Here is a 27,840-nt window from a genome sequence, read left to right on the forward strand (position 1 = left end):
AAACTGAGGAAGATTTTTTTCCCTGTGAGGTGACAGAGCACTGGAAGAGGCTGCCCAGGGGGGTTGTGGAGTCTCCCTCTCTGGAGATACTCAAGAACCATCTGGATGCAGTGTGATCTGCTCTGGGTGATCCTGCTCTGCCAGGGGGGCTGGACCAAATGATCTTTTGAGGTCTTTTCCAGCCCCTGACATGATTCTATGATTTTTTGTTAGGTTATGGTTGGACTCGATGATTTGCCATTGGAATGGGCTGCCCAGGGAGGTGGTGAAGTTGAAGAAAAGCCTGAATGAGGCACTTAGTGCCATGGTCTAGTTGATTGGACAGGGGGTTCGGTGCTAGTTTGGTGGTCTCTCCCACCTGGTTGATTCTATGATTCTGTGATCTATGATTCTGATCTTAAGGCCTGTTATGTCTTTATCCACTACAGTTATATATACTTGTTTATGTAGCTAAAGAAAGTTGTGGCCTGTATATTACTGATACCAAATGTAGGTTGTGCCTGATTCACCTGTTTTGTACTCTACATTAAGATAATAAAAGAAGTGTGGGCAAGGAACCAGAAATCTTGCAGCCAAGTAAAACTGCCAGAAATGTTTCTGTTTGTTCTGAATAGAATCATAGAATCATAGAATCAAGCAGTTTGGAAGAGACCTCGAAGATCATCCAGGCAAACCTAGCACCCAGCCCTGGCCAGTCAATTAGACCATGGCACTAAGTGCCTCATCCAGGCTTTGCTTCAACACCTCCAGGCACGGCGACTCCACCACCTCCCTGGGCAGCCCATTCCAATGCCAATCACTCTCTCTGACAACTTCCTCCTAACGTCCAGCCTAGACCTCCCCTGATTGGACAACTTGAGACTGTGTCCCCTTATTCCTTTGCTGGTTGCCTGGAAGGAGAGACCAACCCCCACCTGGCTACAACCTCCCTTCAGGTAGTTGTAGACAGCAGTGAGGTCTGCCCTGAGCCTTCTCTTCTACAGTCTGCACACCCCCAGCTCCCTCAGCCTCTCCTCATTAGGTTTGTTGTAATTAACAATCTAATTGCCTCACCATGCTAAAAAATTAAGTATCCCTGTCTCATAACAATCCCAGCTTCCTAAAGATGTCTTGGCACAATAGTACAGAATTCCTTGCTTAACTTTGGATACCTTTGATTCTATGGATTTCTTTTTCTTATTCTTCTTCTTATTATTAGCTTCTGGAAGTTAATTTATTTTTCTTTCAAATTGGTGGGAAGCCTTCTCTTGCTTTCAGTTTGTTTCTCCTACACCACTGAATTACTTCTTGTTTACTATTGCCTGGCCAAATAAAAGCTCTGTTGTCACTGAGATGGCAATTCTTGCTTCCACATAGGAACAAACAAACAAACAAAAAAAAAAAAAAAGAAGAAAGAAACTATAAAAAGCCTCACCTTCTAGAGCCAGAGTACAGTGATAAAGATTATTTTATAAAGGTCAGCAAATAATTTTTACTTCTAGTTTAGGATTCAAGACAGCAGTGCAATACTAATTGAAGCAAGCAAACAAACAAAACCGAAATGAAACACAAACAACTCAAACCAAAACATACAAAAAAATCAAACCAACCTGCCCCATTCCAAACTCTCAATCCCAGGACAGCTGATTTATTTGTTGAATTCACAGTCAGTACACCAATCTGGGGGATGTTATTATTCCTTGTTACACTTTACATAAATGGTCATCGATCTATATTCCCTTAGCCACAGAAAAAAAAGCCACTGTTGTCATCTGGACACTCCAGCCACGGAGTTCTAATTGCTGTTCAGTTATGGAGCAAAATGTGCTCTTTCTTCCAAATGAATTTACAGATTGAATTATCATAGAATCATAGAATCAACCAGGTTGGAAGAGGCAGTTGAGACCCCATCCCTGGAGACATTGGATGTCAGGCTGGATAAGGCTCTGAGCAGCCTGATCTAGTGGAGGATTTCACTGCTCACTGCTAGGGGGTTGGACTAGATAGATGGCTTTTCCAACCCAAACCATTCCATGATTCTATGACTCTGTGTCTCACAACTGTGTGAAGCCAAACAATATTTCATACTTTTAAAATCACTTCTAATAGTTACATAAAATCATAGAATCAACCAGGTTGGAAGAGACCTCCAACATCATCCAGTCCAACCTAGCACCCAGCCCTGGCCAATCAACCAGACCATGGCACTAAGTGCCTCAACCAGGCTTTGCTTCAACACCTCCAGAGATGGTGACTCCACCACCTCCCTGGGCAGCCCATTCCAATGCCAATCACTCTCTCTGACAACAACTTCCTCCTAACATCCAGCCTAGACCTCTCCTGGCACAACTTGAGACTGTGTCCCCTTCTTCTGTTGCTGCTTGCCTGTCAGAAGAGACCAACCCCACCTGGCTTCAACCTCCTTTCAGGTAGTTGCAGACAGCAGTGAGGTCCCCCCTGAGCCTCCTCTTCTCCAGGCTGCACACCCCCAGCTCCCTCAGCCTCTCCTCACAGGACTGTGCTCCAGACCTCTCACCAGCTTCATTGCCCTTCTGTGGACACTTCCACAATTTCATTTCCAGCCCAGTTCAGTTGCAGTACCTTACAGTTTCAGAGAGAACTTCTAAAATCTAATGTATTACTCTTTCAATGTATTTTTGTCACTAAGATTACTGTCATCTACTACCCCAAGTGCCGCTATGCTAAAGAGAAGTATGTTGCTACAAATCTGGTTTTGGGTTGTGAGTGTGCTAAATTCGTCCCACTTTGCCCATCTATGAAAAGTGACTTTAAATCAAACATTCTTTAGGTTGCTCTGGAACCTATCATCATCATACAACAAGATGAGGGACATTGTTCCAGACAATTTGAAGTAGGAAAAGCATAAAGTACTGCTGATTCTGCCTTGATAGGAAGGCATAGCCTAAACTGCCCCCCGCCCCGTTTTCCACAATGATTTCCTTAGTCAGCCTTGCTGCATCGTGTGAGGTTAGCACCTCTGCAAATACTCTGTCCACCAAATGCTGTTGTGGTGTGGGCTGACCAAGGAATCTGTGACACTTTGAACTTCTTTTGTCAATACATTATCTCCTAAAGTATCCACACCGCATTAGATCCTGGGGATCAGAGAATCATAGCATCAGAAAATCAGTCAGGGTTGGAAGGGACCACAAGGAGCAGCCAGTTCCAACCCTCTTGCCATGCCCAGGGACACCCTACCCTACAGCAGGCTGCCACAGCCTCAGCCAGCCTGGCCTTAAACACCTCCAGCCATGGGGCCTCAACCACCTCCTGGGCAACCCATGCCAGGCTCCCACCACTCTCATGCTCAACAACTTCCTCCTCACATCCACTCTGAATCTCCCCACCTCCAGCTTTGCTCCATTCCCCCCAGTCCTGTCACTCCCTGGCAGCCTAAAAAGTCCCTCTCCAGCTTTTTCGTAGGCCCCCTTCAGACCCTGGAAGGCCACAAGAAGGTCACCTGGGAGCCTCCTCGGATCCTGGGGTGCATTTTCTACTCTGCTCCGGTGAAACCACACGTGGAATGTTGTGTTCATTTTTGGGCTCCCCCCACTTCCAGAGGGACAGGGATCTACTGCAGAGTTCAAGGGAAGGCTACAAAGATGACGAAGGGGCTGGAGCACTGCCCTGTGAGGACAGGCTGAGGGACCTGGGGCTGTTTGGTCTGACAAAGACTTGTAGGCCTTCTTATCAGTGTTTATGAATATCTGAGGGCTGGGGGGTCAGGAGGGAGGGGGCAAACTCTTCTCAGTTGCACCCTGTGATAGGACAAGGGGCAATGGATGGAAATGACAGCACAGGAAGTTCCAGCTCAACATGAGGAAGAATTTCTTTACTATAAGGGTCACAGAGCATGGAACAGGCTGCCCAGAATGGTTATGGAGTCTCCTTCTCTGGAGTCTTTCGAGGCCCATCTGTATGCCTTCCTTTGTGACCTGCACTAGATTCTATGGTGCTGCTCTGGCAGGGGATTGGACTCGATGGTCTCTGGATCTTCCAACCCCCAACATCCTGTGATCCCGTGATCTTCTCCAGGCTTATAAGGCAAAAAAACAGCATTTCTGTATTATCTAGCTTGTGTCAAGAGAGAATTCTCTGAGGAAAAATTGGAACTTTTAGAATGCCTTTATCTTCCATTATTTGTAACTGAAGCATCTACTGCAAATATAAATATCTGGTGAAAACCAACCTTATAAACTGCTGTTAAGCTTCAGAAGAAACTGCCCCTTGCCTTGACAGGACTTTGTGATCCTCTATTTCCAGAAATAAGAAAACCATCTCAAAAATCCACTTCCTTTGCTGCAGTGTTATAGATGCTGCTATAAACTCCCTCAACAAATGCCAACGAGGTCATGTAGCAAGCTCAAATTGAAACATCAGACATAAATAGTCATGTAAATGTATTCTGTCAGATATACTCTCTGGATCTTTCCATCTCCTGCTCTGTTTTGCTGCTCTGTGTGTTCTGGCAGTATCTCACAAACTCATTTTTGCTGCATTTGCATTCTTTGTGAAAATCTAGATCCTTTCCTTGCCGAATCTACTTGCTAATTTCTAATACTGGTTTCCCTCTTTATTTTTGGTACTAAATTCCAGCCTTTTCTGGCAGTTTCTAGTTACCTTCATAGGCAAGCCTCTTCTCCTCACTGTTTCTCGTTCTTGAGAGTATATTGGTCTGCTCTTCTTCTTCTAGCCATATAAAACATGTTCTTTGCTTTCTGTTACTCATGTTAGCAAGTTCAGTGTTGTAGCTAGGAAGCCACAAGTACTTTTCCTTGTCATGAACGTGTCTGCTTTTATTTCTATATTCTATTTTCTATATTATTTGCTTAATAACTGACTTCTTCTGTACTGTAGAGAACAAAAGGATTTTTACTTTCTTTCTAGCCACTGTTTCCCTTAAACTCTTAATTTTCACTTTCTTTCTGACCCCCTGTTCCCTTAAACTCTCAATTTTCCTCTCTGTCAAGCAAAGAGTTCTTCCTTCAAGTACAAAGTCGTGTGTGAAAATCACCTTTCCTGACTTGTGTGGCTTTTCAGTAGTTTAGCTTCTGCTAATTAAAGTTTGGAGGGTTGTTTCCCCTCCCTCCCCCAATCTAGGAAGATGTGTTCTTTACCTTTCTACACAGTTTTGTGCTCATCTTTGTTTGTTTGCAAAGTTTCCAAAGTAACTGTTCTCTAAAGCTAATTAAGATTTCATACCGTGGCATCTAGATAAGTCCAGAGAGTGTTTGAGATTTGTGGACTTCATGATATTTTTCATTCCTATTTTTCATTTCAGCATAGATGGGGCATAGAAGAAGGTTAGTTTGTTATCTGCTAGTTTAGCCTCAAAAAAAAACTTAACTCCCCCTTCCATTAGCATTTCTTTAGGTGTAAGTTACTTAATTTAGGCACAGAAGAAGGTTGGCTTATTATCTACATGTGTAGCCTCAGAAAACATAATCTGCGCCCACACACATTAACATTGTTTTAGGTGTAAATCACTTAATTTAGACATAGAAGAAGGTTAGCTTATTATCTGCCTGTTTAGCTTCAGAAAACATAAAGTGCTCCCCCATTAATATTATTTTAGGTGTAAATCACTTAATTTAGACATAGAGAAGAAGGTTAGCTTGTTATCTGCTAGTTTAGCCTCAGAAAAAAAATAAACTCCCCCCCCCAACATTTTTTAGGTGTAAGTTACTTAATTTAGACATAGAGGAAGGCTGGCTGATTATCTGCCTGTTTAGCCTCAGAAAACATAATCTGCCCCCCCCATTAACATTGTTTTAGGTGTAAAACACTTAATTTGACATAGATGAAATTTAGCTTGTTATCTGCTAGTTTAGCCTCAGAAAACACAAACTGTCATCCCCCCCAACATTTTTTAGGTGTAAATGACTTAATTTAGACATAGAGAAGAAGGTTAGCTTGTTATCTGCTAGTTTAGCCTCGGAAAAAAACAAACTGCCCCCCCCTTAACAAATTTTTAGGTGTAAATCACTTAATGTAGACATAGGGAAGAAGGTTAGCTTGTTATCTGCCTGGTTAGCCTCAGAAAATATAAAGTGCCCCCCCATTAAATTGTTTTAGGTATAAATCACTTAATTTAGACATAGAAGAAATTTAGTTTGCTATCTGATAGTTTAGCCTCAGAAAACATAAACTGCCCCCCCCCCACCTTTAACACATTTTTAGGTGTAAATTACTTACTTTAGACTGTCAAATAATTCTGGACAAAAAAGTTTTACACACAGAGCTTGCCATAGTTGATTGTTTCTGCTTTAATAATGGATTTTTAAACATTCTCTGCAAAGAAATGCTGTGGAATTTGTTTTTAGTTTGGAGATGAGCTAGCTAAAGGATCAACAGTCTTAAAGTCCTGCCAAATACTGACTTTGATTCTCAGTTTACGTTGCTTTATTTTAGAAAGCGTAATCCTCTGTGAATATGAAACTTACTTTTATAGGTATTTTCATTTATTAAGTGGCTAAAAGGTGAAAAACTGCTTGAAGGAATGAATGAGCTGGGTCTGACCTTTGATTTTAACTTGTTCTTGTCATCTAGACCCAGCTGTGCGCCTGGCGTTGTTCAGAAACCATGAAAATAAATATCTCCATGTGAAGCCACCAAGGAAGACACAGCCTATGAATGCTGAGTACTTTGAAGGTATGAACAAGTATTTGACTTTATCTCTATGCATGTAAGCATCTATATCTTCTAACATCTTTTCAGGAAACCTACTTGGATTGTAAAATAATATGCAGAAATAGAAGAAGGCAGAAGTTTAAGGTCCTTATCTGGTCCGGGATATCTCAAGTTACAGCAGTAAAACATTTCAATTTCACTCCACTGGGGAGGGTGGCATAGGATGTTCTTAGGGATAAATGAATGATTAACTGGTTCGTAATAACAATAACAACTACTAGTAGTAGTATTACTATTAATTTTTACTATTACTATTATTTTTCCTTCATAAAAATAATTATGGAAGCTTGTCACAGAGGTATTAAATACAAAGCACTAGAATAAAAATTTCTAAATGAAATATCACTTCATTGCATTGTCACCTTTGTAGAAGCTAAACAGTCATTCCTAACAGCTGTTAACTGGGTTTTGGAAGCTACTTTCAGAATCACTACCTAAAAACCCAGATGACAAAAGCTTGTCACAGAGGTATTAAATACAAAGTATTAGAACGAAAGTTTCTGAATGAAATATCACTTCATCACGTTGTCACCTTTGTAGAAGCTAAACAGTCATTCCTAACAGCTGTTAACTGGGTTTTGGAAGCTACTTTCAGAAATACTACCTAAAAACCCAGATGACAAAAGCTTGTCACAGAGGTATTAAATACAAAGTATTAGAACGAAAGTTTCTGAATGAAATATCACTTCATCACGTTGTCACCTTTATAGAAGCTAAACAGTCACTCCTAACAGCTGTTAACTGGGTTTTGGAAGCTGCTTTCAGAATTATTACCTAAAAACCCAGATGACAAAAGCATATTCAGCATGTAAATATAAAAATGGGTTTGCAAAACCAGTTAAGTACTGATGTAGCCTTTCTGCTGTTAAAATTCCCGTGAAAGCTCTCCTCACTTTCAGTACAATTAAAATAAGGCCATGTCTGCTTAAAACACCCTTGTTGTAAGAAACAGAGCATCTCTATAGGCATTGTTTTCAAATGGTTTTGTATCCTTTTGCAACTCAACAGAGCGCCCAGAAAGTTGTCACTTGTGTCTTTTTATCTTTTTTGCAAAGACATAGCCTTACACTGCCTGATTTATTCACAATCACACAAAGTAGAACTACAAATAATTGCCTGAATGAGGATAGAAATTAGAACCTGAAACCGGGATGCAATCAGTCTGACTATACCTGAACTGAAAGTCCAAATTCATGAGACCATTCTCAAATTTGGTTGGAAAAGAGATCTTAGTGAATTCTAAGGGTGGGGGGAAAAAAAGTTTGTACTACTATTTGCCTTGAATCCAATCATGATTTTGCTTAGAATATATAGAACCTGTGTCCACTGTGCCTGATTTAACACTCCCAGTGTTTTATATCTATTCATGTGGCATATGTGTCAAAACACACCATATGCTGAAGAAATAGGACATGCAGACTGCCTGCAAAACAATGGATGCCCAAAGCCTATAAGCTGTAGTCTGAATGTTCAAAATCATGTCAAAGAGATAAACTTGATCCCAGGCTCAGCACCCTAAAGTCAGTGTAGGTTTAGCCTAGCTTTCCTGATACCAGTTTATCTGTTCCTGCTTGGAGACATTTAGCTTAGGTTTCCTGATACCAGTTTATCTGTTGAATAACCAGTTGAATAACCAGCTTTCCTGAACCAGTTTATCTGTTCCTGCTTGGAGACATTTCCCTTTGTTTTGGAAAGCCAACATATGCATTCTATATACTACTGAAATTACTTTTTAAATACATAGAGAGAAGGCACCATAGCAGATTAGACGTCAAAAGGCAAGTACTGGAGTGACACTCATGTTTATCATTCATTTCAAGGATCATTGTACTTCTTTGGCCAACTATTAAACAGATTTGTTTCCACCAATGTTTTACATGCAATCTGCTGAGCCTTCAAGAAGACAAGCAATATCAAAGTATAAAATTGTCCTTCTACCTGAGACATTGCTATGTTGTGAATTGGAACCCAGAGTACAGGACAGAGCATTTATTTGTATCTAGGTGAGATACCATCAGACAGAACTAAGAACTTCTAACTTTAGAATTTAGTAGCACTTTGTATGCTTACTGCAAAGCAAAGCACCTACGTGATGCTTTCACAGGGTTTTGTTGTCCATCATTTCTTCCCTCACTCACAGTAAAGCTTGTTTCCCATTTCCCCCTCTCTCACCTTTTGACCATTTCTTCCTCTTTTGCCTGGAATAGATCTTTTTGTGTCTGTTCTGCGATGGGGGTTCTCTCTGTAACAAGAAGTGGAGTGTTTTCACTCTCTGTCCATAAATCTTGTGGACACTGTATTTTAAATCAAGACAGAACGCAGACAAGTCCATTGCGTGGTGGATTTGAAATTCCCTTTCAATCCCTTTTTACCTTCACAGTCTCATAGTCAAGGCTCTGGTAAAAATGTTGAGCTCCAAGCCATCTCCCCAAAAAAAAAACCCCACTAAGTAAATACTTTTTAAAAAGGCATGTTCAAAATACTCCTGCTTTATTTTTTTTTTAATTGGGAAATGGAGGGGCTGGGAGGGAAACCATAGCATCAATAACAAGAACACATGTGTTATCTGTTAAATAACAGAATCACTACTTTTGAAAGGGGATGCCCTTGGAAGTGAAACAATTAGAACAGTTTTAGACTTTTGAACTGGAACACATCATGGTAGTGAATATTTAAGAGGTAATCTAGTTAAAGTGTATGATGAATGTCTTTTGTCTTCATTATGTCTTGGGTTTACATTTAAAAGTACAAATAAGACAAAAAGGAAGAGGAATGAGCCCAGTATCTGATGCCTGTGTGTTTCCGAAGGTTATATTCTGTTATGATTTGCTTTCTCATCTAGGCTGCTGCATCATACTGGCAGTGTTGTATCATATAAAGAAATATCTAAGCATGGTGAGGACATGGTGTTGATGTAAAATTTAACTTTATGAAAGTTGTGATGAGTTGAAAAGTTGATGTGCAGGCCTGAAAACTTGTACACAGCTCTAATTCTACGGGGCAATTCACAGGTCTGATTTAATTTAACATCTTGCAGGAAAATGCAGTTTCAAAACTTGAGTGAAATCATGAAATTTTGTGACATTTTAAAGGAGTTCTCATGCTTTGCTCAGCACTGTTACAAAAGTTCCTGCAGGGGGGCCGTAATTTCACATTTGAATCACAACAGCACTCAAAAGTTAATCAGGGAGAAACGTCTTTGTATCATCTGTTGCAGCAGCAGCAGGAGGAAACGTTGTTCATGGTGACATGCACTTAAAAGTGCAAGAACCATAGGAGTGTAATTCATAGAATCACAGAATCAAACACGTTGGAAGAGACCTCCAAGATCATCCAGGCCAACCTAGCACCCAGCCCCAGCCAGTCAACCAGACCATGGCACTAAGTGCCTCAGCCAGGCTTTGCTTGAACACCCCCAGGGATGGCGACTCCACCACCTCCCTGGGCAGCCCATTCCAATGCCAATCACTCTCTCTGACAACAGCTTCCTCCTAACATCCAGCCTAGACCTCCCCTGATTGCACAACTTGAGACTGTGTCTCCTTGTTCTATTGCTGGTTGCCTGGCAGAAGAGACCAACCCCACCTGGCTACAACCTCCCTTCAGGTAGTTGTAGACAGCAATGAGGTCAGCCCTGAGCCTCCTCTTCTTCAGGCTGCACACTCCCAGCTCCCTCAGTCTCTTCTCACAGGGCTGTGCTCCAGGCCCCTCACCAGCTTCATTGCCCTTCTCTGGACACATTCCAGTGTCTCAACATCTCTCTTGAATTGAGGAGCCCAGAACTGTGTGTTGCTGAATATATGTGTCTGTGTTAATACATCTCTGTGCAATACATGTGCGAGTACACAAACACATGTATGTGTGCATACACCACAAGCAGGTATATGAATGCAGTAAGCCTAGCATTTATGCATTTTCTGTTTTTATATTTTGCAAGGAAAGTACATTTTGAGCAGTTACTCTCTGGTGTCATTTGTAATATCAACGTTCAGTTTGTAACCCTAATGCTGTTTGCTTCAGTTCCTTTAAAATTAATCTAATGTATGTGGTCGTTGTGTAGTACAGGCTCATTATTGTTTAAATAAATAATAGCTGCCTTCCAATGCCTCGAGGGATGCTAAAGAAAGGCTGGAAAGGGACTTTTCCTAAGGGTGTTCAGCAATAGGGCAAAGGGTTTGAGACTGAGGTTTAGACCGGATCATACGAACAAGTTCTTTAGTATGAAGATTCTGAGACTCTGGAATAAGCTGCCTAGGGAGGTTATGGATGCCTCTTCCCTAGGGGTGTTCAAGGCCAGGTTGGATGAGACACTGATCAGGCAAATATAGTTGAGAGGCATCCTTGCCAGGAGGTTGGAACTGATAATCTCCGAGGTCCCTTCCAGCCTGAGCCATTCTGTGGTTCTATGATAGTTATTATATATTGTGACATTAACTTCAGTAGAAGTAAGCCATAGAATATACAAGTGGAAATATGTGTTTGTTGCTTCTCTATAGACTGATCAAAAACCTGAAGAGAAACGAAAGGCTGACTTTATGTACTCTCACTTCTGATGATCTGCTGGATGTTTGCTGGGATTATGTATATGGCACTGCTTTTTTTTTTCTTCAGTGTGCTAGGGTTATGCTTCCAGCACAGTTGTTGTGTTTCAGTTAGAACTGATTAGTCAAAACCCAAAATATGACTGCTTGCTGTTTTAATGAATATTCATGGAGGGGTTTGTGTATTTTGGAGACAGTGACATTTCAAAGATCTCGAGGTTTTGGAAACTGTAAAGAGAATACAGATAGATTTCATCATTTCCTTGTTGTCTGGAGGCTGTTTCGTTGTCTGAAAGTCTATTTCAGTTGTTGATTTAGTGTAAAATACTCTGGACTATTTGGGACAAAGCAGATTATGAATTGAAGGAAGAGCCTGTCCTTGACTATTTCTCCTTTCTTGGGAAGTTCCAGCTAGTTCTGGCTCAATGTGTGATAGAGCATCTCTGCCAGCTGTGGTTCTGTAATTACAGGGTCTGCAATTTCACTTGCACAGAGGAAGGATGCCTAGTTTTCCAACCAACAATGCAAGCGCTTTGTCCCAGTACAGCAGCTCAAAATTAATGAAGTAGCCTCAAGGCTTAGCACTTTGTTCTGCTACAAGCTTTGGGAACAGGATGTATCTTTGGGGTCCTCAGTAATCCACCTACCACAACAATTTTGGTGGGTTATCCAAACAATATCTCTTCAGTGGAGTGGGAACCAGGATTCCCATCTGTAGAGCAAGTTGGAAGAATGTTGTCAATAAGCAGAGCATCCAATCAAACTATCTGAGTATTATTTCAGTCTGATCCACTTAGTTTCTTGGGATTTCATAGACTATGTTCTAACTAATTATGTAGATGAGGTGATTTATTGGAATATGTAGTGGATTTATTTTCAGGCACAGCCATGTCTATCAGTGACACATCCATGTCCACCAGTTTCAAAGAAGTGGAAGCAATACAACCTGACTTTGCTCAGGAAGGTGCAAAGGGAGGCCAATGACCAATGCCAAGAAGTTTCACTCTATTAAAAATGCACTGGGCTGTGTTGTCAAGATATGGTTTGCTGTCGCTTGGGAACCTGTAGTTCTAATTGGCAGTGCTGTATTTCCTGTCATTTTATGCTCATTGGTGGCTAAAGAAAACATGATGGGTATAATGTTAAGGCAGATTCCAATGCAAGCTTGATGAAGAGATTGTGCTTTTTCAGGTGGCTTTTAATTATGGAAATATTTATTCATTTCTCTTTAAATTGTCAGCAGAAATAACATTTTCATATTGGAACAAGACTAAGAGGTAAACCGATCTTGTGATTATGTCATATGATTTAAAGATAAATATAAGAGATCCATTTCAGGTTGTCTGTTTTCCAGCTTTCTGATCACGGGATCATCGAATGGTTTGGGTTGGAAGAGACCTCCAAAGGACATCTAATCCAACCCTGCTTATAAAACTCATTCTAGTCTCCAGTGAAAAATGCTGCAAAACACTCCTACAGATTACTGTTACTAGCACTAACTAAAAATATGAACGTGAGGCTTTGCAAAGTGTTCATTTGAGGTTAAATCTGAGTTAATTCCTTCAGCTCATTAAAACATTACATAACGATCCACATAGCTTCTTAGATGTTCTGCATTATGCAGTCTGAACACACTGAAGGAAAAGTGTAGGTGGTAATTAAATAGGCCTTATATTGATTCAGATCACTGATGCTTCTAAATACCTGGGTGAGAGATAAAAGGAGGTACTAATAATCTCTTTCTGTGCTTTAAATATTGTGTCATTTGCTGTTTGAGAGCGTTTTAAGAGGCACTGAGCTGTAAGAAGTGATTGGTGTTAGCTGTTTTCACTGGAAGCTTGTAGGTGGCATCAGGTCCCTGGAGGCACATTGTTTGTAAGCGTACACCTTTTATTGGTGCCGCGGTCTGAAAAAGATTAATAGCTACATTCTAAATCAGGCCTTGCTGCCATTCTACCAGCTGAATGTCCATGTTTACAGTAAAAGGCAATTATTGCATATCTGCCAGACTCTAAATTTGTATGCCAGATCAGGGAAGCGGTTTCTAAACGATGCAGCCCTGACAAAAACAGAACAAATAACGCATTTCCAGAGAGTGTAAGAGCTGCCCTGAAATGTGCTGAAAACATGTTACAGAAACCTGTATTGTGGAAGGGGATCTATCTTTTAAAACCTGAATTCTGTGGCTTTGTTTCTTATTATTTAGTTTGAGCTCACACAACAGAACTTTCACATTGAAGTATTTTCTCATTTTAAGGAATTAATGGCTCTCCACCAGCCCTTTAACATGTAAAATGAGTAGGTTACTTATGTCCAGTACATCCAAAAAGAGCCAGGATAAAATAAACATAAGGAGTTGGATATCTTGGAAAAAATCTGTCATGGGTTTGGGTTAATCATCTCCAGAAGAAATTCAACTTAATGCCTGAAATGTAAGACTTCTTGGAGAAGGCAGTAAAGCCTGAGGCAGTGTTGATCTGAAGGAGTGCTCTCCATGGGTCAGAGCTGCTCTGCTGGCAGAGTGCAAACCCAGTTCACAACAGCGGTACGCTGAAAAGTTGTAAAAGACTGCAGGGGCCTTACAGTGCACGCACTCAAGCTTCAGTTACATAGTTCTAGTGGCCTAGTTTCTTATTGTAAAGTAAAACTAAAAAATAAATCTGTGCCTAATTTTCTAGCCTCCTGTCCATCAACTGTGCTGCCAGTATTCGTGGAATGAAGCAATACTGCAGTGATGGGCTATGTTTAATAATAAATATGTAAACTGTCATTTTTCCTTTGAATATTTATAAATGATCTAGACATAGACTTTTTTTTTTTGTTGTTGTTATTAATAGTTTGGCTTTTGGTATGCAATTAAAGAAACAAAAAGAAATTTGCATTTGCTTCAGATTCCTGAACTGGAGGTACTTGCCATGGATACATACCCGATTCGTATAAATTCTCACTGTGGTGCTGGTCTTCAGGGTTCCTGCATTCATACATTAAAGGTTTCTGACCACGTATTTCACCTGCCCCTGTATTATCTCTTTGCTCCTATTTCTTCTGTTTCGTAGAATGATGTAGTTTGTGGTGATATAAAGACTCTTATTAGTGCTTATCATATTTAAATGCATTCATACGTTAAAGGTTTCTGACCACACATTTCACCTGCCCCTGAATTATCTCTTTGCTCCTATCTCTTCTGTTTTGTAGAACAATGTAGTTTGTGGTGATATAAAGACTCTTATTAGTGCTTATCATATTTAAATGCATTCATACGTTAAGGGTTTCTGACCACACATTTCACCTGCCCCTGAATTATCTCTTTGCTCCTATCTCTTCTGTTTTGTAGAAAGATGTAGTTTGTGGTGGCGTAAGGACTCTTATTAGTGCTTATCATATTTAAATGCAGTCTCTAAGCTAAAGAGCACACTCGTTTGTGCAACAAATTTGCTCATGCTCTTGGATTTTATAGGATGTATAAAATTGCAGGACAATGTATGAAAAAGCTGGACAAAGTCTAAATTGCACTGCAGTGTATAAAATTGCAGGAAGAACACATAAAATAGCAGGACAAAGTCTAAATTGCAGTGCAATGTATAAAATTGCAGGAGTAACATATGAAAAATAGCAGGACAAAGTCTAAATTGCAGTACCATATATAAACTTGCAGTACAATGTAGAAAATTGCAGGGACAATGTATAAAATAGCAGGACAAAGTCTAAATTGCAGTACCATACATAAAATTGCAGTACCATACATAAAATTGCAGTACCATACATAAAGTTGCAGCACAATGTATAAGTTGCATCCCAATGTGTGAATAAATTGCAGCCCAATGTATAAAACTGCTGGACAAAGTGCAGGCTGTCACCTGCACTTTGACAGCATAGTAATTGACTAATCTTAAGATAAAAAGAACGGCACATTTGGGCGTGAGGGGTTGGGGGGGGGGTGGTGGTGGTGGTGTGAGGAAATATTGCTGCCTTTTTGCCAGTGATTACCAAAACTTAACTTAAAATATCCTCAGAGGTTAAAAAGTGATTTTTCTCACTGCTGAATAAGGCAACACAATGGTTTTGTTTGTGTCTTCTGAGATTCTGCCTGGAGTTTTTCCTCCCTTCCTCCAAAAGCTTGGTAGCTTAGATATCTTCATCTCAGCCAGTGTATATGTGAAGAAGCTGACTCCACATTCACAGCTTCTGATACTACATAAGGCAGTCATTTTGGATGAATAGACCCCTGAGTATCGAAGCATTTCAAATCCTTTTTCATTTGACCATTCAGTGACCTGATAACTATTTCCTGTCCCTAAGTAAGGTTGTGACCCAGGTCTTAGAGTGCAAAACACAGATAATTTTAGCAACAAGTTAAATCCAAATGGATTTGGTTGAAGGGGGTAAAGGAGAATAGGTTGGGCTAAATTCCTCTAAAATAAGGTGCTACAGCACTTGGATTTAGTATGCGTAGTTAAAAGTAATTGTTGAATTTGTCGCCGTTTGTTTGGATGCTTAAGGTCTGTAGTCAGTATCAGGGCAGTTGGTTTGTTTGTTTGTTTTGCTTTGACTGAACAACACCAAATACTCTTTTTACACTTTGAAAAAAGCCCAACTGCTAATGAAGAGGTCACAAAAAGTCCATTTTCAGATGCATTCCAAGCATTTTCCAAAATTGAGCCGTGCAAGCATTAAAATCACATTAAAATCACATCGGTGTGCAAATTCTGCTTTAACGTCGGGCATAGAAAACGCACGTCCTGTGTCCATAAAAGCACTGTGAATGTTACAGTGTACAAATGTTCATCTTGGAAAAGAACTTCTCTTTGACACAGAGCTCTGAGAAAGGAATGCAGGGTATCTTTGGAAATAACTTTATAGGAAGAAAACTTCTCTCACTTAAAATAATGCATTTTGAATCACAAAAAAAGTATTTGCTGTAGCTATACGTTCTCCTGGCAATGCCTCTGTGTGTTTTAAGTAATTCCAGAGGTAAATTAAATGAAGGCCTTCACCTCAGAGGTTTTTCATTGGGTTGAAAATATAATTGATTCAGGTTTCTAATGAAAGAATGTTTTAGTCTTATCCTGTAGTGGGAACTGTGGTCCTAAGGAGAATTAATACTATTAATGAAGTCGCCGATCTACAGCATTCGATCTTTTCCAGTGCTCAATATTGAGCACACATTTAGGACTTGATTATAAGTGATAATGTGATTCAGACACAGAATATATTTTCATAAGGTACAGCATTTTCCAAGCAAAATGGCAAGTCTCTAAAACAGGAACCTGAATATCACAAATTTTCTGCTATCACATACGAAGTTCTTATATCAAAGTCCTATATCTTTTATAAGCTTGTTCTTATATCAACGTCCTATACCCTGCATAAGCTCGTTCTTACATCAAAGTGCTGTACCCTTTATAAGCTTCATGGCTGATGGACCTGAATGATTTTACAAGGAATTGCAAGCTACTGAAATATTTTATTAACAGGTACAGTTGTGCATGTTGTTCATCTTCCAAATTCATAACTTTATAGTTCAGTCCTTACCATGCACACTACAGGAGCGTTGTAGCAGTTGTTTGAACTGTCTAAGTTGGTGCTGTTCTGCTGCACATGCTGCCGATACTTTGCCTAGTTGATGTGACTATAAAAAGGTAGAAATAACACATTTTCCAGTTTGGTTTTGGTTGTTTGTTGGTTTGGTTTTTTTTCCCCCTCATACTCGAAAGGTGGCATACAGAGATAATACTTTAGAATAAATGTTTGCTTCCATGCTAGCCTAGAATAGTTCCTTCTATACAGGTTTATTGTTAGGTTAACCAATTCACACAATTCCGATTTCATGAACTGCTGTATCTGTAGAATCCTGCATGTAACCCAGTTCAGGTAACAAGATACAGAAAACACAGCAGCCAGACAAAAGAAGAACTTTATTTCACTCTCACAATTATCATTAAACAAGCAGATTATTAATTAATAACCTCGTTTGGTTTGGTTTGAATGGTTTCTAAGTACAGATTGAATGTCAGAGTTACTAAGAAGTTGGCTGTGGAAAGTAATTTCCCTGAAGCTCTTGCGTGCTTAGTATTTTCTAAGCAAGCCTAGTTATTTTCAGTTCATGAAGAGACTGGGGATATCTTTTCTTAGAGATAGAATTTAGCTTTTCAAGGAGGAGAATTCAAACACTGCTTTGTATTTTGAAGTTAAACTTGCTGAGGATTTGCTTTAGTAGCTGAGTAATTAAGAAAATAATAGCGAATGTAAAAAGAAAGGAAGCAATGTGCTGCTAAGGCAGAAAGTTCTGATTTAACCTACCAGTGACCTGGCTTTGTTTGTTCAGATGACAGTTCTAAAAGTGTGCAGAGAATATTCCCTTTTAATACAGTTATTTGCCGCAAGCCGTGACCTTACTGCCTGTCAGGGAGCAGGTCTGAATTGGCCCTTTCTCTGATATCGTGACATTGCTTCTGTTGCCTCGATTGTGACCTCTGATTGCATGATACCCCTGAGAGTTCAATTTAATAAGCGTGACTCCTGACTCCTAGCCAGGTCTGCCTTCTTAGGCTTTGTCAGACTCTGCTTCTAATCTGGTCTACATATGCTAAAACACTGCATAGGCTGTCATCATACTGTGTGAGTCGCCTGCACTACATTCAAACTTCTCTTTCCCAACATCTTTCATTTATTGCAAATGGAAATATTTCTAGAAGCTTATTTAGATTACATTTCGAAAGTTGCTTCTTCCACAGTTAGAGCTGCTGGGGATTAGGGGTTTAAATACCTCTGTATAAATACTTGCTACTACTTAGCAAGCATGTGTGTTATCCATGCATCGTGCTAATTCCTTACTTGGAAACTTGGTTTATTTGCCCTGTGAATATGTTACATATTTCTATGACTTCCCATCAACAATCTGTTTGTTCATTATTAAAATAGCAGGGGCAGATCCCCCTCTTTTCATTCATTAAAGGAGTTGCACAAGGAGACAGTACTGATGAGCACGCAGAGCACTGTGAGGTGTGGTCAGGACTAGTCAGGTGAAAGCTGAAGAATCTCTTTGGGATCCAGGAGAAGGTGAGTAGAAATAAGCCTTTTAAAATGTCACTGGAAATTAGGTATCTTGTATTAGTGACTATTTTGCTTCATCATTGCATCGTTTTCCCCTGTTTTCTTCCTCTTCTAGCCAGAATCTTGAAGGAGTCTGATCAGAGACCTGGCTGCCTGGAGAAGGATGATGCTATCCAGACATTTATCCAATTTTAGTATTCTAAGCTGGAATCTGGAGAAGTTCAAAGATTCAAAAGAGTTTCAAGAAAACCACGGTACAAGCTGCCAACAACTTTCTGTCTTTACTTCCACACATTTTTTTGTGTGGTTGGTTTAGATGCATTTACCTTTTCCAAGCCTCTGTAGCAGTACCTCTAACATCCTGCTTCTACTCTATGTATTTACCTCTTGAGAGAATCAGACGACTCTTCCTGAACCAAATGCTGCTTTGTGCGCAGTTTGTAGCTACGCTTTAAAACATCCTGTACCTATTACCATTTGATATTTAATTGTCCCATTCTTAAACTGTCTCAAACAATTCTATTCCCTTTTTTTCACCCAGATCACTTTGTGATCAAATCCCAAAGGAAACTGCATTAGAACCTTTCTTGTGAAACAAGCGCTCAGATTTAGGGCAAAAAACGATCCTTTCTCATTGCATTCAAACTTGACAATGAAATGCTGTCCGTTGTTCATGTTAGTGACTATTACAGTGGAAGTAAAATTTTGGGTTGGCCAGCTAAATCGTGGTTTTTTAATCTTACAGATAAATTCCCACATCAGATAATATGATTTTAAGAGCCTAATTTAGTCCGTAAGGTCGTAAAACTCATAACGTAATCATCTGTTCCCTCACCCGGGGTTAAATAGTATGAGAGCAGCTATTGAAGTTCCTTAATCTCAAGTGGGAGTTTGCTTACCTAATTGGAATTTATGAGGTTTCACTCCTTTCTGGGTGTGATCTTTAATGCTCTTTAAGCTCCTGTGCTGTTTGCAAGATCTTAGATAACTGATTGCAAACAAGCAAAATGAGGAATGGGCAACTGTTCTCCCTCTTGTTAGGCAACAGGTAAAACAAATTACATTTGAAAGTTAATTAGTTCTGCCTGTCTTGAAAGCTATTGCAAATACAAACAGAATGCACACGAGGCAAATTCACCTATCCAGAGTCTTCATGGCGTATACCTTACTCCCTCCTCCTCAAACAATTTTTTTATGTACATAGAAATATGTGGCAGTCAGTTGGAGAGTTTGGTAGCTGAAAAGTTTAGTGAAACACACACCCACAATTAAGAATAAAATATTTATATATATATAAATACATATATATATATATATATAAAAGATTAAATTCCATGCAGTAGTAGAACTGGGTTGTTTTTTTGTTAGTTTTCTCATTAAAAAAGAAATGAGGATAAAGGTCTAAACAAAATTCTGTGAAAGAACAAGAGGGGGCAGGGCTAATTTGGTCCTTTTTCAACTGGAATTTCTTCAGTCACTAAAGTAAATCCATCAGGGCTTCTCTGCACAGATAGAAAAAAAACAAACCCCAACACCCAAACCCAAACTGTGTCAATGTAAATATAACTGATCCAAATTAATTGTGACTTAATTCCTGTGAGGCTGACTACACTTGAAGGTGTTGGTGTCTCTAAAATGATATACTGTCTCTTAATTAGTGCCTTTTTCGTGTCTTTACAAGCTGAAAATTCTGGTCCAATTAATCAGAAATCTATAAAAATACAAAGCTCTTTGAGCCACAGCAGTTAAGAATTAACCTGGGGCAACTTGTAAGCAAATTATGGTTTGGGTTTGATTTATTTTTACCTGTGCTTCTGTACAAATGGATTCCTCCTCCTCCCCTCCCCCCCCCCCCCCCCCCTTTTTTTTTCCCACTGGATTCATTAGACAGTGGAATTTCATACTTTTAATTTCCTTTTGTGAAGTATCAACCAATTAAATATAGCTTAATAAGCATGACCACTCTTATTTTTGTATTTATTTATAGGTACTCATAAGCTTAGTATTTATGGCTGAATATAAATGTATCAGAGCCTTCCCCCCCCCCCCCACTGGATTCATTAGACAGTGGAATTTAATGGTTTTTGTTTCCTTCTGTGATGTATCAACCAATTAAGTATAGCTTAATAAGAATGACCACTTTTATATTTATTTATAGGCACTCATAAGCTTAATATTTATGGCTGTTTTTAAGCTGAATATAAATATATCAGAGCTGTACATGCTTGAGGATTAATTCCCTTTAGACATAGGGTCTTAAGAAATAAAACCACATCCATCTGTGACGTCTTTCCATTTTAATTCAGTGAGCACTAAATCAAGCCTTGTTTATACAATGCTTGGCATGATGACAGGCCTGATCTTCAGTGGTACCTCTGTGTTTTGCTGTAAAGTAAATTAAACAGCAGCCTTGCATTTAGCCTGTGTAGGATGTGTGTGTGTCTTTGTGACAGTGTAGGGTAGTTCTTGCACTAAACTGAATTGTTGTCTCAATACCTTCATCAAGTATCAACAGGTATTTCAAGTCAACATCAGAAAGAGATGAATTCACACAAAATAAACCACTTTCAAATCAAAATGATGTGTACACGTAGTGGATGGCCAACTCATAAATATTTATAACTGAACAATACATTGCTATGCATAAAATAACTTCAGTTTTTCCCTTTGAGTATTCTTCATGAATAGGTGCCAGTCAGATGGCACCCGTGTACGTCATGTCTGTTGGCGAACATGAGCTCTTACAAAACAAGTTCATACATCACTCAGGTAACTATCTCCTAAACATAGCAAAGCCTTTAATGTTGCCAAGCTCTGACGCAAAATGACATGTTTTAATTACTGAGTCATTCAAATGACGAGGCAGCCATTGAAGGGCTATATGTCAACTTTCCTGACTTTCTGCTGCTTCCAATGATTGTCTTTAACACTTGCTTGTGTAGCTTCTTGTCGCATAGAAACCTTACCTTTTAATTTGGAATGAATCTTTGGCTGCATTTGGATTGTTTGTCCCTTTCATGTACTTCTAAATCCTCCAGCAGAAAGAAAACCTACATTAATGACTGTCACAACAAAATTCCTTGTGGTTTGGAATTTTTTGCCCTCTTGATAGGGGACAACATAGTAGTTAGGCATCCTGCACTCTTACAAACATTTGGAGTTGAGTTTTGTTTTTTTTTAAATGTAATTCCTTTGGAAGATCTGATGTCTTAAATAATTTTGCTTGGTTTGTTGAATTTAAAGTAAGGTATTTCTGTGGCTTCAACTCCATGGGGACTGACAATCGTTTCTTGCTCAGGAATACTGTTTCGTTACTGAGCAACTGAAGACTTCTATCCAAGTTCTTGATTGTTTCTGTCAGTTGATCTTAACAAGTGGGAATGTCTAAAAATAAAATCTATCAAAGGGTTCTGTAAAAAAACAACTTGTTGATGTTATGCATTTCTTAATTTTCTCCTGACCAATATAAAACACATTCCTCTTTTCAGGAGAGCAAGTCTGTTGGGAGGGGATTTGTTAATTTCCAGAGATTATGAGAAAAGACAAAGAACGGGGTCCGTACTAGGAAGATTTGGAGGATGAGATGATACAAACTATGTGAGGTGTAGGTGATAAGAACAAACAAAAACAGGCTCAATCTATCTCTCATTTATTTATTCCTTACATTTACTTACATTCCTATTCTTATTTATTCCTTACATTTACTTATTAATAACTAAGCATGGCAATGCTGAACACCTTGTTTCAAAATCTTCTTTCATGCCTCCTTGATTTCTTTGGTTCTTCCAGGACCTTGACTAGCCAAAGATCTCTGGGTTTCTCTCAGCTATACTCCAGATTTACTTTTCGGCAGTGCTGCTGTTGAAACTTGTCCGTGGTGAGGGACTGAAGCAAGCAGTATGTAGACTACAGAACACCCTGTTCATAGAAGACTACACAAAAGAATAATGAGAAAGTGCAGCACAATGCTGTAGGGTTTTTGATGTAGTTTTTGAACTTGTAAAAGCCTGAGTGGATCTTGAAGTGTGTTGATTGCAGGAAAGAGTAGTTTACACCAGGAACTCTTTGTGTGTATCTGGGTAGGATATCAACCCTGTAGTTTCCCCATTTTTTGTAGAGTTAGAGGTTGGATTTAAAGTTTGTTATGGTTTGTTCTGTTTTTAAGAAAGAACCAACCTACTTTTTCAAAGGTGAAGTTATTTCCTGTTATTTCCCAACCTACACATAAAACGAGCCTGCCTTTGGGAAGCTGGACTGAGGAATGTTAGTCTGTTCTTCATAGTTGTAACGCTCTGAGTGCTCATCAGTGTTGTCTCCCTGTGCAACCACATTATACTATTGCCACGATATAAGAGTGCAGTATACTGGGGCTAAAGAATTCGATGCTTGGATACCTTCAATACTTGCCTTAGTACCAACAAAAACACCCAGAAGCAGCTGACAATGTTTCAAATGAGTGGAGTCAGCTACTGAGCAGCATTGCATCAAAAACTTCATAAATGAAAAATCACAGAGCTTGATATTTGCATTTCCAAACTTGAAAAGCTTCAGAAAAAAAATCATGCTCTTAATAAAGAAAAGTTTGTTTAGGTTATTGTCCTGCTTTTTTCCCACTTTCTTTCCCTCCCCCCCCCCCCCCCCCGCTTTCTTATGGCAAAAAAAATTCACATGAGCTTTGTCATTCACTGAGGTTAAGGTAAAGAACCATAACTATATATCTTGTTTCCATGTTCAATGACTGCTGTGGCATTCTGAGGAAATAAATGTATTTTGCTGCATATTCCCTTGCTATGAATGTATCTGAACTGCAGTCTCTGTAAATTTAAGGGTCGTGCTTTAAATAGCACAAAATTGATCAGTCAAATCAAGTCATAGAATATTAGTCTGGCTTTTGGCTTACATTTGGAAGAAATAATTCTTTCTTTGGCAGACAATGTGTTAAGAGAGTGTGGACCCGCTTTAAAACAGTGCACTCCTGTTCCTTTATTTCTCCTTATTTCTAGTTGACCCAGGCAACCTATTCTTACATTCTTTGTGTCGTTAGCCCTTCACTATGCAATCCTCGTGTCTTTCTCCAAAGAGAACTTCAATTTCTTAAGCCAAGATTCAATGCCTGATCAGAATAGTCATGAATTAGCCTCCAAAAAACCCACAATCCAATCAGCAGCTGCCTGTGTGGCAGCTTGCTGTACACACCTCAGGTGAAATATTTCTTTAGGTTTATGCATTCACTCGCAGAGGTGTTGTATGTTTTAGGAAATATCATGATATGAAACTGATATTGTTATGAAGGGAGTTGGAGAAGATAAACGAGAAGCTGTGTTTAAAGTAAATGGTGGAGTACAGAAAGTGATGACAGCCCATAAAAGTTGTGAAAGTTGGATAAATCGAAACAGTGTTTAATGCTCCCTTGAAGTCAGTGCCAGGAAAGTAAAGCTTACAAAGCAATTCAAAGGGAAATGTACCATGTTCATGGGAGGAGTGAAAGACATCAGCAATTTAATAGGGACTGGTAGTTTGCAATGTATTTGTGTGATCGGAGGGCTGGAATGAAAGAGATTAAATAATCAGGGAAAGTTCATCAACAATGTTGTGACGTGAATAGGGAGAAGTCATTTTAAATGAAGTAACTTAAAAGTACACCACTGAAGATTAAGACTTGGATTTACCTCCATGTGGGGAAAGAACAAATTGAATTTAAACAATAAGACAGGGATAAGTGCTAATTGCTACTGCTAAATAGTAGTGTTTCTGCAGAGGCAGGAAGCACAAACAGAATAGAAAATTGTGGGAAGGGACAAATATGAAATCCTGTTAGCCTTGACTTCAGAAGCTGAAATTTGTAGTTTCAGTGGTTTAGGAATCTCAGTGAAATCTCAGCTTTTCCACAATTAATAATAGGACGTGAAAGAGATAACACAGAAAGCATAGGCTGAAATCTAACCAGTGACGAAGCATGAACTCAATAAGTGAAGCTTCATTAGTTCTGTTAAATCACCCAGAAACAGAGCACAGTGTTAAAGACAGCAAAAAATAGATATGAAAACAGGGAGGAAAAGGACAGCCAGAATAAAAACTGTAGTATTAACTGAGGGTGTGGTGAATACCTGGGTTTGGTGAAGGAGGAAATGTGTGAGAGTGAGGTCAAGAAGAGTCTTGTGGTGAAAAGGAAGTCATTACAAAGCAGATAAAGAGAGAAGAGAAGAGAAGGATGCTGGCAAAATAGTAATATACTAGACTTTGTTTACAATCTGGAGAAAAACCTGCATACCTGCTAGCATGCTAAAGATCACTCTAAATGCCAGTATTTTGCCACAAGTCAGTATTTTGGGTGTGTAGTGATTGCTGTGTAGGCCTTAAGTGTCTTTAGTGACTTGTGACAAAATAAATCCACTTTTTTTTTTTGTGGAAGAGAAGAAATTCCACTCATTTCTCCTACATTTTACTGTAAGTTTCTGGATGGGTTAAGGGCTAGAGGTGGGGAGGTTGTTATGCTGCTGCTGCTGCTGTGACTACTGCTGCTTCTGCGGATGATGATAACTGCTGTTGTTGTTTTTACTACTATTATTACTATTGTTGTTGTTGTTGTTGTCATTGTTGTTTTTCTCCAGTTTCCAAATTCTGCAGTTTCTTGCCTCGGTATCAGCGTTGCTCTTATGTTGTTCCTGCTTTCTGTTCTGTGAGCGTTACAGAGGTAGTCACAGAAATAATGCCATTTTGCTGGTTAACTTATGGAGAAAACGAGGTTAAAAGTTAGATTTGGGATCTCGAGGTTATTTATTGATGTGTGTCATAACGTAGCTGTATAGAAGGCCTAGGAAAAATGATAAAAACCCTCATGAGATGCATATAATTTTGATTTTCATTCAGAATAATATTTGTACGGAGTATGTGCACTGAAACACAGACTCTTAATGTAGACATTATCTAATGTATGCCATAATACTGACAGATAGGAAAGAAATCAATTTATTAATAGCATAGCCATTCATTTTATACTTATATGAAGAGCACTTTCAAAATACATATTGATGAAATTAACTCTGGTCACAGATTTTTTATATTAAAGGAGGAAAACTAAAATGCTGAAGAAATCCCAGGCTCTTCTTTTCGCATCGTAGGTCTTAGTTTTCTTAGTCTCTTACTTTATATTCCAGGCTCTTCTTTTCACATCGTAGGTCTTAGTTTTCTTAGTCTCTTACTGTATATTCCAGTCTCTTCTTTTTGCATCGTAGGTCTTAGTTTTCTTAGTCTCTTACTTTATATTCCAGGCTCTTCTTTTCGCATCGTAGGTCTTAGTTTTCTTAGTCTCTTACTTTATATTCCAGGCTCTTCTTTTCACATCGTAGGTCTTAGTTTTCTTAGTCTCTTACTTTATATTCCAGGCTCTTCTTTTCGTATCATAGGTCTTAGTTTTCTTAGTCTCTTACTTTATATTCCAGTCTCTTCTTTTCATATCATAGGTCTTAGTTTTCTTAGTCTATTACTTTATATTCCAGTCTCTTCTTTTCATATCATAGGTCTTAATTTTCTTAGTCTCTTACTGTATATTCCAGGCTCTTCTTTTCACATCGTAGGTTTTAGTTTTCTTAGTCTCTTACTTTATATTCCAGTCTCTTCTTTTCATATCATAGGTCTTAGTTTTCTTAGTCTCTTACTGTATATTCCAGGCTCTTCTTTTCACATCATAGGTCTCAGTTTTCTTAGTCTCTTACTGTATATTCCAGGCCCTTCTTTTCACATTGTAGATCTCAGTTTTCTTAGTCTCTTATTTTATTTGCACTGTACCCTGTATGAAGCAAATTTTGAGGCGAATTAGATCACTCTCTAAACGGAAAATGTAACTGTAGTAGGTTAGATGCAATGCAGACATCTCCACACATTTCTCTGTTTCAAGAAACATATGATGAGTTAAAGTTAGACCTTTTGTCTTCTCATCAGCAACAAACAGATTTTGGTGGGAAGGGGAATCACTGCGTTGAATCAGGTTGCTCAGCATCGTCTTGCATGTAAATTAACAAAGAGTTGCGGAGCTAAGTTGGGTTTACAGCAATCAGAGTAGATGCTTCCTGGATATAGAATCTGAAAATTAAAATGCAGGATTTAAAAGACTGTGCTGAATGTAGTGTTGGTGTAACTATCTTGCTTCTTTTTGTGTGCTGTTAAGAGCGCTTGCCTGAGCACTGAGGAGTGTGGGTGCAAGGTACTCTTTAGTCAGTGGGAGGCATAGGCTTCGATACTCAACAGCCTGGTGGGATTTGAATCCTCAGCTCTCATGTACTGCGCTAATCACTTTGGGTGTGCTCCAGTCTTCTTTTTAAAGCTGAGGGCACAAAATACATCGGTCTTGAAGAAAAACTTAGGAGAGGAAAACTGACTCAACCTAGAATTTAGAAAACTTCACTGGAAGTAGAGCACAGATTCCTAGCCCTTCTTTGACTCATTTAATGGTTTGTCCAGATATAGTATAACTTCAAGTACATAGGTAGCAACCATAGTTTAAACTGGACATGACTCATTCTGTCTCAGGACATGGCAGTTGGATTCAGTGACAGTAGAGGTCTTTTCCAATCACAATAATTCTATGATCCTATGTCCAGCAAACTAATTGGACAGATGGTGAATAATGTTTCTCTTGAACCCTTGTTCAGATCCTTCTGAGTTTGTATTTTGATCTAAGGACTTAGGAAATAATGTCTTACTTTTCTGTAATGTTTATCTCTAAGTATCAGGAATAGTGTTGCCAGTAGGACAGGGGAGGTTATTCTGCCCCTGTACTCAACATTAGTCAGGCCACACCTTGAGTACTGTGTCCAGTTCTGGGCTCCTCAATTCAAGAGAGATGTTGAGATATTGGAACATGTCCAGAGAAGGGTGATGAAGCTGGTGAGGGGCCTGGAGCACAGCTCTGTGAGGAGAGGCTGAGGGAGCTGGGGGTGTGCAGCCTGGAGAAGAGGAGGCTCAGGGCAGACCTCATTGCTGTCTACAACTACCTGAAGGGAGGTCTAGGCTGGGTGTTCGGAGGAAGTTATTGGCAGAGAGAGTGATTGGCATTGGAATGGGCTGCCCAGGGAGGTGTGGAGTTGCCATCCCTGGAGGTGTTGAAGCAAAGCCTGGCTGAGACACTTAGTGTCATGGTCTGGTTGATTGGCCAGGGATGGGTGCTACGATGGCCTGGATGATCTTGGAGGTCTCTTCCAACCTGGTTGATTCTATCATTCTAAGTATATTTCAGGTTCCTAGGCCTATCTGAGCAAGTTCCCTCTTCCTTCAATAAGGAGATAAATGCCCAAATTCTGTGGGAAGATGGGAGTAGGTGTCCCTGGAAGCCGCACTGGGTCTAGCCTATGTGCATAGCATGTGAATGGATGATCAATTGGCAACACCTACAAATGATTACTGGATTAAAACCAAATGTAAGACTATTCCAATCTTAAATTATTGTGTCATTATATGTGAAAAAAAAGCCCACCAAAATAAAGAAATGAATCAGAAAGATTGAAAGCTTAGAAGTGATAATCTAATGACCACATGATACTTTAAATACCTCTGAGAT

The 27,840-nt window shown here is 39.3% G+C and overlaps 1 protein-coding gene across 1 annotated transcript in view; it reads left to right on the forward strand.

The window, feature by feature from the left end:
* Positions 1–27,840, forward strand: part of LRRIQ1 (leucine rich repeats and IQ motif containing 1) — a 176,408-nt gene that overhangs the window by 92,156 nt on the left and 56,412 nt on the right. The window contains exon 23 of the mRNA XM_064142336.1: positions 6,550–6,651. Within this exon, the coding sequence (XP_063998406.1) occupies positions 6,550–6,651 (102 nt within the window). The remainder of the gene's footprint in view (positions 1–6,549; positions 6,652–27,840) is intronic.

The sequence above is a fragment of the Pogoniulus pusillus genome, chromosome 4 (assembly GCF_015220805.1).
Source record: "Pogoniulus pusillus isolate bPogPus1 chromosome 4, bPogPus1.pri, whole genome shotgun sequence".
Lineage (NCBI taxonomy): Eukaryota > Metazoa > Chordata > Aves > Piciformes > Lybiidae > Pogoniulus > Pogoniulus pusillus.